Genomic DNA, 18,322 nt, shown 5'->3' on the forward strand with positions numbered 1-18,322 from the left:
GATGTCCATCAACAGGTGAATGCATAACAGAAATGTGGTGCATGTACACATTGAATTCTATTCAGCTGTGAAGAAAGATGAAAATGGATGGAGCTGTACAGTATTAAATACAGACTCAGAAAGGGAAAAAAACCTGTGTGCTTAAAAGTTTTATGATACTTTTTTGATATTAATATTTGCTTATTTTTATTTATTTATTTTTAAGAAAATTCTTTTATTCATTTTATATACCAAAGATCCCCCTCTTCCCTCCTCCTGCCCCTCCAGCTTTCCCCTCCAAAAACACCCTTCATTCCCTCCTATAAGCTAAGGCCTCCCATGGGAAGGTACATTTAGTAGAGGCAGGTCGAAGCCCTCCCCTTGCCTCAAGGCTGTGCGAGGTGTCCCATCATAGAAGTGGGCTCCAGAAACCCAGCTCATGCACCAGGGATGAATTCTGATCCTACTGCCGGGGGGGCCCTTAGCAGATCATGCTACACAACTGTCTCACTATGCAGAGGGCCTAGTCCTAATTTTGTGATACCTTTTTTTTGTGTGTGTGCGATACACATATTCTTCTCATATACAGATCCTAGCCTATAATGTATACATGTTTACGTATAAAGAGATGTAAGAGGATGAAGCTTAAAAATGTAGAAAGGAAACCAAGAAGGTAATTAATAGGTGATGAGGATGGATAAGAAGTGAGAAAGGGCAAAAGGGACATAAAAGAAGCAAAGATTCCCTCCTCTTTGCCCAGGAGGCTGTGTGTGTGGGGGGTCAGGGATAGTAGGGGTGAGGCCATGAGGGAAATGTGGGGAAAGGAGAATCACTAAAACACACTGTGTTCAAAACATGCCATCATGTTATCTAACACAATATATCCTGCTTTTAAAAAATAAAAAAGAAAGCCACGGTTATGGACATAGCATAAAAGAACATCATCACAGTTACTCAACCCCCAATGTATTAAGAACCATTGATTTTCCAGTTACATGTTCACAGAGAACCTTTCTCAGATTTTAACCAAATACAAGCCACAGCAAAAATAGTATAGCACACTGCATGGGAAATCAGATACAAGAATCAAGGTTGTGTCCTGCAAAAAGACGTTAAAGAAATCTGCAAAGCTGTAAATAAAGCATTGCACTCGCCCCACTAATTTAATTTTGCTTGATCAAATACAGATTTTTACTAAAATATGCAATTTATGTTAATATGTGATACATTACTATTAAATATGTATTATTTTAAACACCTCGGTTGTAAGTTTTATTGTGATGATTCTGCTATAGTATCAAAAGCATTAGGAATTTAAAGGAAATCCAAGATGGCTTGCTTCATTAAAAGGCTTTATGTAGACTAGAGTCCTATTTATTGAAAGGTTCCATTTTGGGGTTTTTATGCTTCGTAGGGACCATAGTTCCTTGACAGGCAGTAAGATGTTTGTTCTGGAACCAAGCCACAGAGCCTCAAGGCTCCTCTCCTGGATGCTACTTGAAAAATTAACCCATGCATTGGCACACCACAGAAAACACAAATGACTGATACCAAACCCTTCTTTTGTAACACTTTGTCAATACTCTATCCAACTCCATCAGGGATTTAACAAGTGCAATGCAAAGGAAGTAATTAATTGCATTTAAAAGAAACTGCCACTGTCACTCATCATCATCAGCATATTGCCGCTTGGGAGACTAAGAAATAAAAGGGGGAAAAAAAGCGAAGTGCATTTAGAAACAGAGCAAGCTGCTTTAATGCGTGTTGATTATGCCAAGAACGCAACAATGTAACAATGGACTTTGAAAAGTCTGAAATCTGCCCTAGTGCAGACGTTAAAACGGATATATCTGTTAGTCTTACTTGTTTTGCTAGTTCTCCGAGGTGGCATTTGCTTGGTAATTCCATTTCCTTTGACAACACAGTGGGCTGAGACAATTAGGACTATGTGGGTGGCAGTATTATGCTGATGACAGCCATTGTGGAAAATGTGCACGTACTCTTCTCTCAGAAGTTGGAATTTAATCATAATCAGCGCTTATTGAAATCATATTATCTTCCATTTTACTTTCAGATCGACGTTACTTCTTTTGCCAAAAACTGCCATGAGGATACGTGTAACTGTAACCTCGGAGGGGACTGTGAATGTCTATGTACCAGTGTGGCGGCATATGCCTACAAATGCTGCCAGGAAGGGGTGCCTGTTCACTGGAGGTCACCCACTGTTTGTGGTGGGTACCTTGCTTAGGATATCATTAAGTGGATAGTTTTTAAGAAGATCCAAAGTAATTGCCATTTTATTGTGGGATAATGCCATGAAGCTCATGGAAATACAATTTTTAGTTGTCTAAATTTCATAGTCTTTTGACAATCACTAATTATCATATATCAAAGAGAAAAAATGTGTTAAGTTTTCTATTATGTTTGACTCCTGTTCCTGCAACTTTTGAAATATAAATTACATACCACCCTCACAGAAATTGTTTATGATCCCAATCGTCTTTTGCCTGTGAAGTTTCATCCTTCTGATAATAAGGATGTTCTTTAAAAAACCCATCTTGATTTCCTTTCAGCTTTGACTCCTTAATCATTTTATTTACTTACGTAGGTGGTTAGTCATCTGAAGAACAGATTATGATTTGGACAGTGTCTGTGATTGGCTTCTAAATTGCCAAGCATTTATCTACCTTTGAAATAAGGTCATGAATCCTCCTCTTGTGTGACTGGTAACAGTGAGAACAGGAGCTGTCTCTTTTAGTGACTCTTTTAATGGCTTTTGGGGCCCCTCTCTTCATCCTGGGTCACCTTGCCCAGCCTTAATACGTGGGGAGGTGCTTAGTCTTACTGCAACTCTGTATGCCATGCTGTGTTGATGGGAGATCTGTCCTTTCCTAAACAGAAATGGAGGAGGGGAGTGAATTGGGGGGTAGGAACAAGAGAGGTGTGTGTGGGGAGGGGACTGGGAGGAGAGGGGGAGGGAAATCTGCAGCTGGGATGTAAAATTAAAAAAAAAACTAACGTCATGAAACCTATTTTGTTGAAACACACCATCTTAAAAATACCCTTTGAGCAAGACCTGGTTGTGTACACCTGTTTCCCAGCACTCAAGAGACTGAGAAAGGAGGATCACTGTGAGTGAGTTTGAAACTAGCCTAGGCTATAAGCGGGACTGTTTTGAAAACATCAGCTATACAACCACATGAACATGCTTATTCTCTCTCTCTCACTCACGCACATACAAAATTACACACACACACACATACACACACACACACACACACACACGTAGCTGCAAAGTTTCTCTCCCAGTCCTGCCAAGCCCCTGCAGTCCTGCAGCCCACTTATAAAATAATCACTCAGAAGCTTATATTAATTAAAACTGTTTGACCATTAGCTCAGGCCTACCACTGACTAGCTCTTACATTTAAAGTAACCCATGATTCTTATTTATGTTTAGCTATGTGGCATGGTACCTTTTCTCAGTTCTGCCTTCACATCTTGCTTCCTCTGTGTCTGGCTGGTGACTCCTGACTCAGCCTTCCTGTTCCCAGAATTCTCCTCTCTGCTTGTCCCGCCTATACTTCCTTCCTGGCTACTGGCCAATCAGCACTTTATTAACCAATCAGAGCAACACATTCATAGCATACAGAAAGATATCCACAGAGTGCTTGCACACACATACACAAAATCGCCTTTGCTCATAGGAAGTTTCAAAGTAATGATGTCATTCTCTGTTATTTTATGTAGTTATTAATAAATTCTTCTCCCTTTGTTGCACATACTCAGACAAGTACTATGCAATTTAATATTTATTTTTCTTTCTTTTAGCTCTTGATTGTGAATATTATAATGAAGGTATGTGACATTTTAATGAATATTACTGCAGTATTCTGTCAGATATATTTTTCAGATAAAACTTTTTGAACCATTTATACTATGAAAAAAACCACAAATAATTCATGAGTTGAAAGACAAAGTTATGAAAGCTTTTCTTTCTACAGCTGATATAATTTTCAGAGGACTGGTGCTAAAATTTAATTTCTAAGAATAAAAGTGTGTAATTTATGTTGTTTGTACTTAGAGGGTTTTCCAAAAATACTTTTAGAATGACACAAGAGAATGAAAAGTTAAATTAATTTTAGGTAAAATGTAAAAGTGTAGCAAAGGCACATCTTGTACCATTTCATATAACTATGAAACCTGTTCAAAAGTTTTGAAATTTCCATAATTTTAAATTAATAATTTTATATATTTGCAGTGAAATGTGGTGTTGTTATTGATAAATGCACAATGGGATGATAAGATGAGACTAATTAGTGTGTCAATCATCTCAACATTTACTGTGTGTGTTGAGAACATTTAAAATCCTTTCTACTAGGTATTTAGTATTTAGCCAAAAGTAATAGTAAGACTTTTGTTATTTGTGACAACATGAATGAACCTAAAGGATGTCAAGCTCAATAAAATAATCCAGGTAGAATGAAATTCTGTTTGCTTCCTTTGCGTGGCTTATTTAAAACAGACTCGCAGAAGTAGAGACAAATGGGATGCTCAGCAGAGTCTGGGAAGTAGAGGGTTAATGAGTAAAGGACAGATATTGATCAGAGTAGAAAGTTTCCCTTTGCTAGGGAGAATAAATTCTGCTGATCATTACACAGTATTGTGGCTTATCCACAATGTAATTTTATTGTGGGAGACCAAGAAACAAAGTAAAGGTGATAATATAAGAAATGCATTTTACCGCTACCGTAAAATTACATATTGTCAGCTAAAAACTTAACATAATAACAATCAGAATCCACTAGCCTCAACCAGCATCCAGGCTTGTAATGATTGGGTATTTTAACAAATGTGGGAAGAGGTGAATGAGAATATTTTGATTGTATCCACCATCTCCAACTCCTCCTGGATCCTTCCCCTGTATCCAATTTCCAACTTCACATCCTCTTTTAAAAATATACTTCCTTTCTTCTTTTGTTTTTAAGTAACTCACCAAGTACAATACGAATTACTAAATGGTCTTGTAATAAAAAAAAACCCACTACTGGATATTGGTGTAAATGCTGAAAGACCAGAGAGACAAAGGAACCAGCCACTGCCACTTGTCTTATCTCTAGGACTCCTCAGCCTGAAAGGCCTCAGCCGACAGGCCTCTAGCTAAATGAACTTCCTCAGCCACAAAGCTTCTAGTTCCCTCTTCTTCATGCCTTATCTACCTTTTCCTACCCAACCATTAAAGGTGTGTGTACTTCCCAAGTACTGGGATTAAAGGTGGGTGCCACCACTGCTTGGCTGATTCTCTCCTAGACTGAGTCAATCTCAGGTTGTCCAAGGTGTCTTTGAACTCACAGAGATCCAGATAGATCTCTGCCTCCCGAGTGCTAGGATTAAAGGTGTGTGCCACCACTGCCTGGCCTCTATGTTTAATCTAGTGGCTTGTTCTGTCCTCTGATCTTCAGGCACATTTTATTAGGGTATACAAGATATCACCACAACCAAGTCTAATCAGTGCTGTCTATACGTGCGTAGATGTAAGGCCATCCACCTGAACGTTGTCAACCTACCTGGGGCCACAATCCTAAGGAAGGAAGACTGTCCCTGGTCTAGTAGCTATCAACTGTCAATAACTCCTCTTTTAGGGGTGGGGCTATATAAACCCCTTCCCACGCTGCTCAATGCCAGAATGGTTACTGGCTTGATCTTGTGCAGGTAATTCATGACCTCATATGATTTCGTGAATGCAATAGTCCCTCCATGTGCAAAAGACACTGTTTCCTCCAGTCCTCCTCAACCATCATATTTTTACATGGATGGATGACAAGCATCTATTTATGCTGGTGTAATGAGACATATATATATATATATATATATATATATATATATATATATATATATATACACACACACACACACACACACACATATATATATATATATATATATATATATATTCAGTGAGAAGGAATTTCTGTCTAGCTGTCCATCCTTGAGGATGAACATCCTTGAGGATGCTTCAAATCCTCAAGCCACTGTTGTACATGCATCTTCATTTTGATTTATACATTTATATTTATTTTTAGGCTAGCATCAAGGTAATGAGTTTCATCAAGGCAAGGCATACAAATGTGTACTGAATTATGTTACACTGTGTATTAGTCACCTATTAATATAATATATATACTAATATAAATCTACATACTTACAAATTGGAATATATTTTCCTCTGAGGTTTGTGTCACTTTTTCTCTTAAATTCTTTTTAGAAAGTCACTACAGAATTTTGGTGTAATTTCCTCTGGTTCTCTTGGACTTGGCTTGACACTGTACATAGTAAAGACTAGCTACAGGGACAGAACCTCCTGATACCTGTGTTGTGGAAAAATTCTCACTGCTGATGCTGAGCTCCACCTTGGCATGGGGACAGTTGTTCCAATCCTGTATCTACTCAAGACATCCAAGTATTTCACTCATTCCTGGAAGCTCTTCTCTCATAATCTGTGTGTCCCCAGCTACTCCAGGGTGACCAATTCTAGATGATATCAGTGGAGGGAACAACACTGAATCCTTCCCTCTCCTGGTCTTCACGGTGGAAAATTGGAACCTCAGTTTCCTTCTTGGAAGGCATCTTATTCCTCTAATCTGGTTAGCCTCTACTCAACCCTTTCCCCCTTACCTGACTTGAGTCCTTTAAAGGAGAAAAACCTTATTTTTACATTCATTGCATATTCTTTCTTTCTTACTTAGGGTGGGCTGAGAAGGTAAAATTGTGCTTGAGGTAAAAATGAGAAAAGGGGAAAGTGTGACCAAATGTGACATGATTAATCTTTTAGGACATGATCCACCACACCCATAGTAACACCGAATATAATCCACAAGGCAAAAATATGCACATACCTGTACAAAGTATATAGTCAGTCATGATGTAATAATATATTATGATTCATAAGAAATGTTGAGGTTTATGATACTCAGTTATATTAAGGACACTAGTTGAACAGAAATTGGGTTATATAAAATAGTAATTTAAATATATCAATGGACATATTTATCATTATATACTTATTTTTCTAAGCTGAAGTTTGCAAAAAGATTACTCTGAGGAGTTTCATGTCTGGGTCTAGGCGTCTTGTTTCCTCTTTATTTTAGACTCACCTTACTGGTGATAATTTAAAATTTCCCAAATAAGAAAATATTGGATATTGTGTCTTTGAATTCTTTTTTCATGCAATGCAATTGGAAGAGTGTCATAGCATGACACTATTAGTACAGACAAATGTCTTTAAGATTTTATTTATAATAACCATTTAGTGTGTGCGTGTATATGTGTATGTGTGTGTGTTCCTGTGTGTGTGTGTGTGTGTGTGTGTGTGTGTGTGTGTGTGCAAGCACATGTGTATGCACATGCTGTATGTCACCATAGTATGTATGTAGAACTCAGAAGACAGCCTTCATAAGTTGGGTTCTCTCTCTTCCACCATGGATGCTAGGAGTCAAACCTAGGCTGCCAGGTTGGTGTAGAAACTATGTTACCTGCTGAGCCATCTCAGAGGCTCTGATACAGATAAACTTCATGTGTTTATTGAGGATATCAGTATCCTTGGACTTTACACTGGAAGGAAACCTAGACAAATTTCTTATTAGAGGAGAGAAAATTCCAAGACTAAATGATCAAGTCATTTTCCACCTAATTTTGTTTTCTATGCATAAAAAATTTGATTCATGCACCCATGTACATATTTACATACATTAATGTATATATACATTTGTATTTCTATAGTGTAAATTATATATTTTAAATATGCATACTATATACTAAGTTGTTTTTATTTTTAAAATAGTTGTTAATTTATCAGTGAATAATTTTTAATTGTGCAAATATTTATGGAGTACTTTTATCTTTAAAAACGTAAAGTTCCATGCTAATCTTACTTGTAACTTCACCAGGACTTGGCGAAGGACCATATATGTTGGCAAGCTACGGGCAGAGTGGCCTTGTTCTGGGTGCCAATGTGACCAGTAGAAGCGTTTTCTCTTTGCCGAGAAGTAGTAATCGTGGTAATTTATTTTTTATTTTTATGATCACTCCGGGACTTTTCAAAGAGAAGACATCCTGTAAGTATAATTGAGAATGTTAATTTAGTTTTTCACTTACACTTTTTCATGAACCATTCCCCAAGTATTAATTGGAGATTTCATGTGTTCTGACATTTTCTAAATTCCCCAAAGAATATAAAACCAAATATTGGCATATAAAATGGATGCTTTATAGATAAAGGAATTTGTGTATCTATTGGCATTGCTATGTTAGAACTGTGGATATTTGAGGATTTTTTTTTTGTATTAAGTAACTCACTGGTTAAATGTTTATAGCATAGCATTAACCACAGAATTTACTTGGAAAAAATTTAAAAGATAGTTAGTTCATTCCTCACACTAAAAGGACTTTAATACCAGGTTACAGCTAAAGGGAAGGATCAGAGGAGCTGAGTATGAGTTATACATATATGAGTGTAGACAATCACCGAGACAGCGTTTGTGTCTTAGTACACTGCCTCTGTCCTGGTCTCAGGTGTTGAAACTGCCTTCATTCATTGGCTGTACCAGCAGCCTGTGTCCTAGGCTTGGATTTCCCTGGCACCTATTCTTAGAGGTGGGTGTGCCCCCTTCTGGCCAGTGATGCCAGGCTACATTTTCATTGTAGTCTACCCAGAACCATGCACAGCTTCTTCTACAAGCTCAAGGAAAAAAATTGTGAAATGAATGAATCTGATAAAATATGCACTTTTCTGAGAAAACGTTCCCAATTCTTCAGTTTGAATAAATATCTTCTTTCTTGTGAAATGAACTCTGTTCTGTAAGCATCTATTAGCCTGAAGTTTTCATTTACATTAGTTGCAACTGTTTTCCATTGTAAAAAAATGTTTTATTTTATTTTGCATCTTTGTTGTCTCCGTCATGATATTTGAAAATTTTAAGGATAAAAATAAATGTCTTTGGTAACATGGCATTTGATAGATTTCCTGATTTTATAATTTATAGTGACTACTGTTCTTGAAAGATACAGATAATGTTCTTTTTTTAAAAAAAATTAACTCAATATCTTAATAAAAAGTGTTTATAGCAGGAGTCTTACATATATAAGGGACAATTTCAAAGCAAATTAATGATTTACAATCATACTATCCAATGCTTTGGAAATCCTGATTAATCATTAGCTATTTTGTCATCTTTTGAGAAATAGATGATACTACTGCATAAATAACATTTTCTCAATGTAGCAAAAATTCCTTATGAGAATCATTTTTGTCCTTAAGATCTCATTGATATGGAAGTACAGTTGGTTACAAAGTTAAATTAGTGTATGTTTTTGTTTCCACACTCTTTTCCATTACACAGTTTAGTGGTTTGTAGGTTTTACGTGAAAATATTACAGCCTATAAGTATAGATAGCTATTATTTTTGCATATTCCTCTCAAGGGCATAATAGATAAATTAAAATCGAGAACCTGTCAGAGACTGGTTTGGGGAGGTATTCACTGCATTTCAAGCATTGCCTTTTCTCCTTAAAAATCTCATAATTCGTGTCTTATGTGCCTGAGATGGGCATTCATTTTGTGTGGCGGTGTGTTGAATATTTTCAACCTTGTAAATGCACATTGTGATGCCTGTGCATGTGCTCTACCTTTCCCTGAGACTCTAAGTCATCAAGACACTCTGTTTTACAGCATTGGCTCTTGTTTCCTTGGAATCTGCTGAAAGGCCAAATTTCTTTCTCTACGTCCACGACAATGACACTCTTGGCTTGTCACTGTGGCAGGCAAACCCAGCATTTCGTCAGAGAGCAACATTTTTCCACCATCAAGGGCTTTGGATCCCTGGCTATAGTGCATTTGAATTATACAGCAAGAAAGGCTTCTTCATCGTTTTCACGGATTCTAGTGTCAAAGCATCGAAATACGATGATTCGGAAGAATTCAAGCAGTCAAGCAGCTTCAGCATAGAAGGTGTGAGTCTTGAGAGCTCCAAAGAGAGAGTACAGATGCTTATGCCATGCAGACCTTGTCAGATGCTCACGTTGAGTATCTGAGTGGACTTATGGGATGCTAGCCTTTCTACCTCTCAAGCTACTCAGCTAAACAGGAGACATGATGCTGATTTTTATCTACAATAGTAAATGCATGGGTATAAGTGGCTTAGAATAACTTAAAATAACTTTAAAACTGTTTCTCCAAAATATTATTAATAGTACTTATTGGGCTTTTGCATCAAAATCCACTGACACCTCATGAAATGATCTAGTGTTTGGATCTACTTTTTTCATATAAAACAGCTTCCTATATAATCTAACTCTTAGACTTGAAGACAGCACATTTATCTGTCTTCTGAATCCAAGAGTGCTTCGATTCATTGACCTCTGGAAAGTTTCCTTAGTTTTTCAGAAGCCTGATCTGATTTCTAAGAAAGTTCCTTTGCAGTCTACAGCTGAGGAGACCTGTGTGTCAGAGAGCAATCTTCTCTTTGTACAGCTGAAGTCATGCTCTATTTTCAAAATCCAGTAGCTTGATTTCCATCTGAAGTCTCCAAACCCTGCTCCATTTTAAACAATCCTCCAAAGGAGTTCAATATTGCTAATCATTTGCCTTTTCTACTGTGAATGATTTTCTGAAAAGTTCTTTAATGGGTGGATTTCAGAAAACCCGAATTGCACTTGAAAAGCATTGCTTAGCATAAATCCCCGAGTTCAAAGGTTCTGAGTATGGTGGGAAGTTTTGTTTAAATTCAGCTGCGAGTGTTCTTATTCTAGCAAGGAACTCAAAGCACGGCTACAGGAAGTCCAGTGCTTTCAGCACTTGTTTTCTTAGATCTAGTCCAACGAGACAGAAGGGGTCAGGACAAGCAACATTATCATTTTCCTGGAGGTGGTAAAAATCCACTGAAGCTTAGCATTCACCTTAAGCTAGTGCCCTGACCCCCATCTCCCATCTCAGGAGAGCAGCTCAGGGCAGGTGATGTCTTGTCTCTACATACTCCAGAGGCACTTCAGCAGCAGGAGTAGCAGAGCATGGCAGTCTTTTGGACTCCGGGTGCCACTGACATCCCTAAGCACAGACTTTTCAGGACATACTGGCTTAGCAAGTCAGGCCTGGGTTAGTCTCAATAGTTCCCCTCTGTATGTGCATAGTACATCCCCATAACATTCTATAGTTACTGTAAGAAGCACAAGCAGGACTCTAAATGTTGGGGATAGCCAAGGCCATCTGGGGACATTTCCTTCCCCTCTTGGTTCTTGAGAGAAAGTACTGACATGCCTGCATAATGTTCTTGTAGAGCGGTATGATTATTTTACTTGACTGTATATAAAGCTGAACTCAATAGGCCTCTACTTCCCCTCTAATCCAGAAGTCTGCTCCCCAAGAGCCAGATCTAGCAACCTCACTCAAGGTCCAGCAAAGGACAGCCAATGACATCATCTGAGACATTGACTACTGTAATGGTTTCATTCACTGAGAAACTCCACTGGTCTCCTCTGGTCCTAAAGCCAGTCCTCTCTCTGGACCCATGAACTAGAACTCTAGCTTAGCTCTGCATACACAAAGAATCCTTCTGAAACAGCCTGTTTTCTTACCACACTTTAGAATTAAAGTCTTCAGGGATGCAGATTCAGGATGCAGATTGAAATGATCTCTTATGTAGAGAAATTTTTGAGCTGTGCCAGAAGGACTGCTCCATGATGTGGGAAAGAGAATATAGTGCCAGAGTTTGTAGGAGAAAAATCTTTAACCACATGACCTAGAACTGCAGAATTTATCTTTCAATCACACTGATTTGCTCTTTTGTATCCAAGCAATACTTACTAGGTATGCGACAATGTGCCGAATTCTATGGGAAGGACAGTGTTAAAACATGCTCCCAAGAGTTTTGGTCTTGAGATGTGCATTTTGTCTTACCATTTTCCTTATTGTTTGAGTCTGGGAAGGTGCTAGGATATTATAATGAAGACATGTTTCATTTTAGATTGCAAGTAATATTTCTCATCAGAGTTGTGCAAGGATAAAATAGATTTAAAATTATGTTGTAAAAAGTAAATTTCTCAATTACTAAGATTGGAAAATCACTGAAAATATAACTAAACATTAGAGAAAAGAGAAAATTAAACTCTTTGGAAGCTAGATCTTCATTTAGTCATTCAACCCAAGTGCCAGATCTTCTGGTCACCAGGGAATTATAATGCTTCAATCAGACAGCTTTATCTTTTACAGAACACTAGGATGAGAGAGGGGTCAAACATCACACAGGTTCCTATTGTAAGTTATTAGATTTCAAAATGTGTGTTTCAATGCATATAATCTCGGCTTCCTCTTATTTTCTCAGAAATCCAGGCAGTGGTGCCTTACAGGAGGATGTGTGAGTGGAGATATCAACCTTGTGCTACTCCTTGTTTTAAAACATGCAGTGACCCCGAAGCCCTAGCCTGTGCGTTCCTTCCACCGTAAGTGACATTGGTGCATAAACCTGCAAATTCTAGTGTCTACAGGTTCTGTCTTGGATGATCTTTGTGTCCGGTTGAAATGCATCCATTGTTAAGGAAAATTTGCTTGTTCTATCTGCTAACCTATGGGATGGTTGAATTTTAACCTTAGCTAGGTGTTGAAGATCTATTATGTGTAAGTAATTCTGCTTGCTCCTAGGTAAGATTATGAAGAGGACAACAGCTTGACCTCAGGTGGTCTACACATGAGTTGAAGCAGAGAATAACCAAAAGTGTACCTACAGGATGGGTTGTGTGATTGTGTTGTTAGATAGTGCTGTGTGTTATACAGAAAATAAGGGAAGGAAGCAGGGGTTAATTGATAGTGACAGAAGAAGACACCTAGAAGTTGTGATCTTTGCAGAGATCTGAAGGAAGCCGGGAAATTGGCTCTGTGGGTATCCGCGGAAGAGACTTTTGTTCTGTGAGAGATGCATGGATCCTGTGGTGGGAACACGTTTGGTGTCCTTGAAGGTTGGCAAAGTTGTGTGAGTAAAATGAAACGTGAACAGACATGAAAAAAGCAGGAGCCAAGGCTAGAGAACCACTGTGGCAAGCAAGCTTGTCGTAAGGACTTGGTTGTTTACAGTGAGACTGGTAACCCAGGCATATTTTACACAAAGACATGACAAGATCTGCTTGTGCTTCAACTATATACTCCTTGGATGTTGAACTGAAATGGACTGTTGTGGGTGGAACAGGCAAGGGCAGAATTTGCCAGTTAAGAGTTTGCTTAGAAGGGATTTGGCTGGGCTGGCATCCTCAGAGGTCATGTAATCAGATTCTGGAGGTGTTTCAAACTTAGAGTGTGCTGATAGAGTCAGTATGAGTGACAGGTGGAAGAGGAGGTGAGCACCCCAGCATGACCCCAGCTTGACTGAAGCTGGATGAATTTGCCTCTTTCACAGACTTCTTGAAAAGTGTAGTTCTTACCCCAAAGGGCTAAAAGATACTTTATTCTTTATCCAAGTCCAAGCACCCAAGGCTTCAGAACATAGATTCCAGTTGCCTCAAATACCATGGTCCGATGTGGAAAGGGTTCCATGATGATTTTATACAAAAGAACAAAAGAAAGACATAAATCAAGGCATTTTTTTTTCAAATACACTAAAGGGTACGTGGGGTAGGCAGATTATAGGAAAGTGGGAATGTTTGCTATGGGCTTGGGATGCTATCTGATGAAATTCTGAGCTTTGGAGTCGGTAGAAGCTGATATGTATTGGTGAAATTATTAAGGCCACTCCATGTAGTTAAAAGGGAGGTTTATTTTGTGGGGTAACTTACAAGTGAAGGGATAGGTTGCAGGGTCTGGGAAAGGTGTAGCGCAGTCTGGTAGTGTTCTCTGGAGAACTATGCTCCGTCTACCTTCAGCATCCCGGGTCCAGGAACCAAGAGAGCTGGCCCATCTGGATCTTGGGTCTTCAGGGTCCTCTCTCGCCCTGCGTTGTAGGCATGACAGTTACCGAAGCCTTAATGGGGGTTGGAACTTCCAGATCAAAGCTGGAATGGCTACCCACTACAAATATGATCTGTTAAGTTAGGACCTTCCCAAAGATTTTACTTGATAGTGGTAAGGATGTGAGGTCAGACACACAGGTGAGCAGTAGATGGCTGTTAAGGGGAAGCTAAAGATAGTTCGAGAGAACCTGGCTCCGGACCTGCAAACTTCCAGCCCTCCTCCATCAAACAGTTCTAACTTGCCATCCACCACTAGCCTTGTAGAACCTTGAACATATGTGTGGCTTTTTCAGGGAACTTCAGCTCACAATACTGAAAACTAGACAACTATCAGAAAGTTCAAATCATTGAATATCATGGAAGACTATACTGCCCTTTGATGAGATAAGGAAAATGTAGGGGAGAGAAATTGACTTCTAAGGATATTCAGCTGAAGACTGAAATTTCTTCATAGGGTTTAGTACCCTGAACATGAGGAAGAGGCAAAATGGAAGCAGGAAGTGTCGCTGCTTTCATAAACAGGGATTTTGCTCTGAAGGAGAAAGGGGACATGGGCCCATAGTGGGAGGGAATATTTTGAGGTCATTTTATATTAAAGATCTAGGAGTTTCTTCTCAGAATTACTATTGCTATCTTGTTATTATGAAATGCCCCAGGCATGTGACTAAGTGAGACCTAGGCTGTCTTAGGAACTCTCAGTCTTCCCAAAGGAAACAGACTCATAAGCAGGGGCAACAGTCTGGCAAGAGCTAGAGAGACGACCAAAATCACCAACACATTCAGGTGGCATTCCTCAGGGCTGTTGAATGGCTAATCTCATTATCCCTCCCCCTTCTCCCCTTGCTTTTTATAGAGCAGACTAGCTGAGGCCCAGAGAAGTCACTGGCTCTCCCTAAGCCACACAGTTTGAAGAGAGAGGGTCTGATTCACTGTGCCCTGTTTACCAAGTACAGTGAGAATAGAGGAATGAAAAGGAATTCTGATTGTTATCTTTAAATGGAAGTGTGTGTGTGTGTGTGTGTGTGTGTGTGTGAGAGAGAGAGAGAGAGAGAGAGAGAGAGAGAGAGAGAGAGAGAGAGAGAGAAGAAAGAAGTCCACCTTTTGGACCTCTCACAGTCACAGGTGCGTCTCATCATGCACCTTCTGGCAGTTATAAGGAGGCATGGAAGCTGCATGACCACATGGTCACGATGACTCCTGGGGAGGAAGTGAGCAGATGACACATGTAGCTGTCACCAGGAGAAAAGCCAGCTGTAACAGGAAGTGACATTTAGGTGTCCTTATTACCTTTGTAGCACAGCCAGTGACTGAGGTGACCAAAGCCAGCTTCCTAGTGCCTTCAGTGTATTGTCTTGAAGGTCTCCCCTTGATGGGGAGAGTTGAGGGGTGACTAGAAGATGCAGGAGGAAATTTCTACCTGCCAAACTCTCTCTCATTTCTGCGTGTCCCTTCCTGTCTTGTCCTCTATTCTGGAGTGTCTGTGTCGACTCTTGAGTGTGCCTGTGACCCAGGGGCACCCATGTACTAAGCTGGGTTTTAACATACCCCTACACCCCTCTTTCAAATGCCCAAATGAACGATCAGTCATTCTTGTTTCAGATTCTTTGAGTGTCTGGCACCAAGCAACAGTTAAAAACAGAAGTGGTCTGTGAAAGTGAAAGCTGTTTGTGAGAAAATAATGTCAAGCAGTGTGTTGTGGAGCCCATATGTAAATTCTTCCTCTTATGTACCTTTCATAGTAATTCTTTCACACCAAGCCATTCTATCTCTCAGTTGGAAGCTGGCCATAATATTAACTGTATGTCAAAGCAAAGAGAAGCCTGATAAGCACGACTATGAAGTTAGTGATAAGGGATAAAACAATGGCTTTTGGAAAACGGTTTAAGAGGATGGGTATGAATTTTGTCCTTTAAAAAACAATTGGAAAACAATTGAGTTAAATAAAAAAGTAAGGATGACTTCATTTAGCGATGATCCACTGGCTTTAGCTTGTCAATTATCCTGTAACTTTCCTTTCCTTCCTGCTGCCTGATAAAAGTTTCAAATAGGATTATATTATCAGTTAAAGTTTTATTATTCAAGTCCATTGGATGAAGCAAGCAGTTGATCATAGATGAACTGTTTGTATTTTAAAAGAATCATTGGCAAATGTGGTGTCTGAGACATTAACTGTCCCTACTTTAGCCTGTTCAGTAGGAGAAAGAGTTTGCCTCACAAACACTGCCCTCTGCTGCTGCTGACCTTTCATCATGTCAAGTTAGTTCATTTTCATCCTGAAAAGAAAAACTGCACATCTTTGTCCAACTTATTAACACATGAAGCAACCGGAAGTGTTTTGAAAATATTAAAAATATTATTACAGTCTGTTAGTGCATTTGAGAGGCATATAATCAGGCCTTTTTGTGCGAGGGTCTGCATTAATTCTCTGTGGCATGTGTGAATCTCAAAATTAGACTATGGGGTAGATTACAGTTCCTTCCACTAAGGAAACATTGGACACTGGGCTTCAACTGAATGGCAGGAAGATATGATCTCAGCCAGACTTTGGTCTTATTCCTGGGGAGAACAGTGGCCTACATGCTGTCTTTAGGTTTGTATACACAGTCCCTAAGCCCATGGCATCTTGAAAGTTTTGAGACTGTCACTTTACTTCTGTGATTTATGTAAGTAATGGGGTTCCTTATTCAAGCCACACATTCTAGGTCTTGGAACTGGTTCTCCCCCAGCTCATAATTACATACACCCCCTCCCATATCACTGAATGAATTTGGGTGCAAACGCTAATGCTCCCGAGAACTTCCACCTCCGCTGTTATTTCTCCCTGTCTGTATGAGAAGACGCTCAGCTAAGGACCACTCTGTCTCTTCTATGTGAGGTCTCCAGTCTCTTTTCAGGGAGCTGAGGACTGAACAATAGGCAGCAAAAAGCACTACGTCTTGTCCCGCACACCTCTTCAGGGAGATAAGAGTCAAACGTTGCAACAGTCTGCTCAGACCTTTGGAACAGAGAAGTGAGACCAGAGGCTGGAAGACGGCTCCGTGGTTAGGTGGCTTGTGGTGTTTAGATACGACCTGAGTCTGTTTCCCAGTGTTCTCTGTGGGCATCTCACAACTGCCTGTAACTCTTTCTCCAGGGTATGTGATACCCTCTTCAGGCCTCTGTGAGCATCTGCACTCACATGACACACACACACACACACACACACACACACACACACACACACACACAGAGACATACACACACTTAAAAAAATCCTCACCAGATAGATCATTCTTCCACATTTCTACCCATTACTAGAACATGAATTTAGTGTACCTCAAATATAAGTGTATACTTTGAATATTCTGTGTTCAAATTCTGCCTCCGTCACCTTCACTATAATGATTTCTTGTATGAGCTCCTGGTTTGCGGCTTCATCAGTTTCATAAGTAGGATGCAGTAGTGGCCAATAGAGTTCTCCCAAGTGTCTGATGATGAAGATTTTCAGCATACTAAACCTCAGCTACAAATATTTAACGTAGGTTTTTCTATGTACGTTTTATTTCATTTGTTTTTCCATTTAAAGGGTTGAAGGATGCTTGCCCTACTGCCCCAAGCATATGATCCTGGATGAGGTGACCTTTAAATGTGTTTATCCAGAGGACTGTAAGTGTGGACCTTGTTGAATTTTACTGTTAAAAATAAAATGCATGGATAATTTTCCCCTAAGGCAATTGGTTGCAATCAGAAGTTTGAGAAAGACAATAACTTAGTTCAATCCCCTTCCTTTTTTTTTTAACTTCCTAATTGGTCTCTAAGACATGTGTATCTTGCTTCCCATCTCTCTTTCTTGTGATTTCTTTTCTTAAATAGTTCCCTTGAAAGCAAAGAACTGGATGTAAATTAGGCAGGTCATCTTTTACGTAAATACAGACTAAGTCAGGGCATCTCTGTTTCTTTGCAGGCATACCACTAATTCCCACAGAACCAGCATTAATACCAGGTAAGGTGTTATACCCAGGTATTTGCTGCAATTTTAAACAGTAAAATCAGCATTCAGCAGTATAAGCCTTGGTTCATTCATCCCAGCTGCTACTACATGGACCATCAAATTAACAAAAATCCCAGAGGTGACTTTTGTTTTTATTGAGGGGCTGTGTGTGGATTTTACAATTGGTCCACCTCTTTCACCATTTCAGTTAGTATAGACCACTAAGGCTTCTTTCAAATTCATGGTAATGGAGTTGGCTTTCAAAAGATATATATAATCCAAGTGTCATCAGGAACCTTCCTTGATATTTTGGATTCTGCTCAGGCTTTTGAGGAAGCATTTAAGGCTTCTACAGTCATATACCTCCCTCACTCCAAAACTTCTTCC

General features: G+C 39.3%; 1 protein-coding gene across 1 annotated transcript in view; it reads left to right on the forward strand.

Moving 5' to 3' along the window:
* Otogl (otogelin like) overlaps positions 1 to 18,322 on the forward strand; it is a 140,317-nt gene that overhangs the window by 86,955 nt on the left and 35,040 nt on the right. The window contains exons 30-36 of the mRNA XM_059245619.1: positions 2,054 to 2,210; positions 3,808 to 3,834; positions 7,923 to 8,090; positions 9,704 to 9,982; positions 12,351 to 12,468; positions 17,531 to 17,610; positions 17,909 to 17,947. Coding sequence (XP_059101602.1) covers positions 2,054 to 2,210; positions 3,808 to 3,834; positions 7,923 to 8,090; positions 9,704 to 9,982; positions 12,351 to 12,468; positions 17,531 to 17,610; positions 17,909 to 17,947 — 868 coding nt within the window. The remainder of the gene's footprint in view (positions 1 to 2,053; positions 2,211 to 3,807; positions 3,835 to 7,922; positions 8,091 to 9,703; positions 9,983 to 12,350; positions 12,469 to 17,530; positions 17,611 to 17,908; positions 17,948 to 18,322) is intronic.

The sequence above is a fragment of the Peromyscus eremicus genome, chromosome 18, assembly GCF_949786415.1.
Source record: "Peromyscus eremicus chromosome 18, PerEre_H2_v1, whole genome shotgun sequence".
NCBI classification, from domain to species: Eukaryota; Metazoa; Chordata; class Mammalia; order Rodentia; family Cricetidae; genus Peromyscus; species Peromyscus eremicus.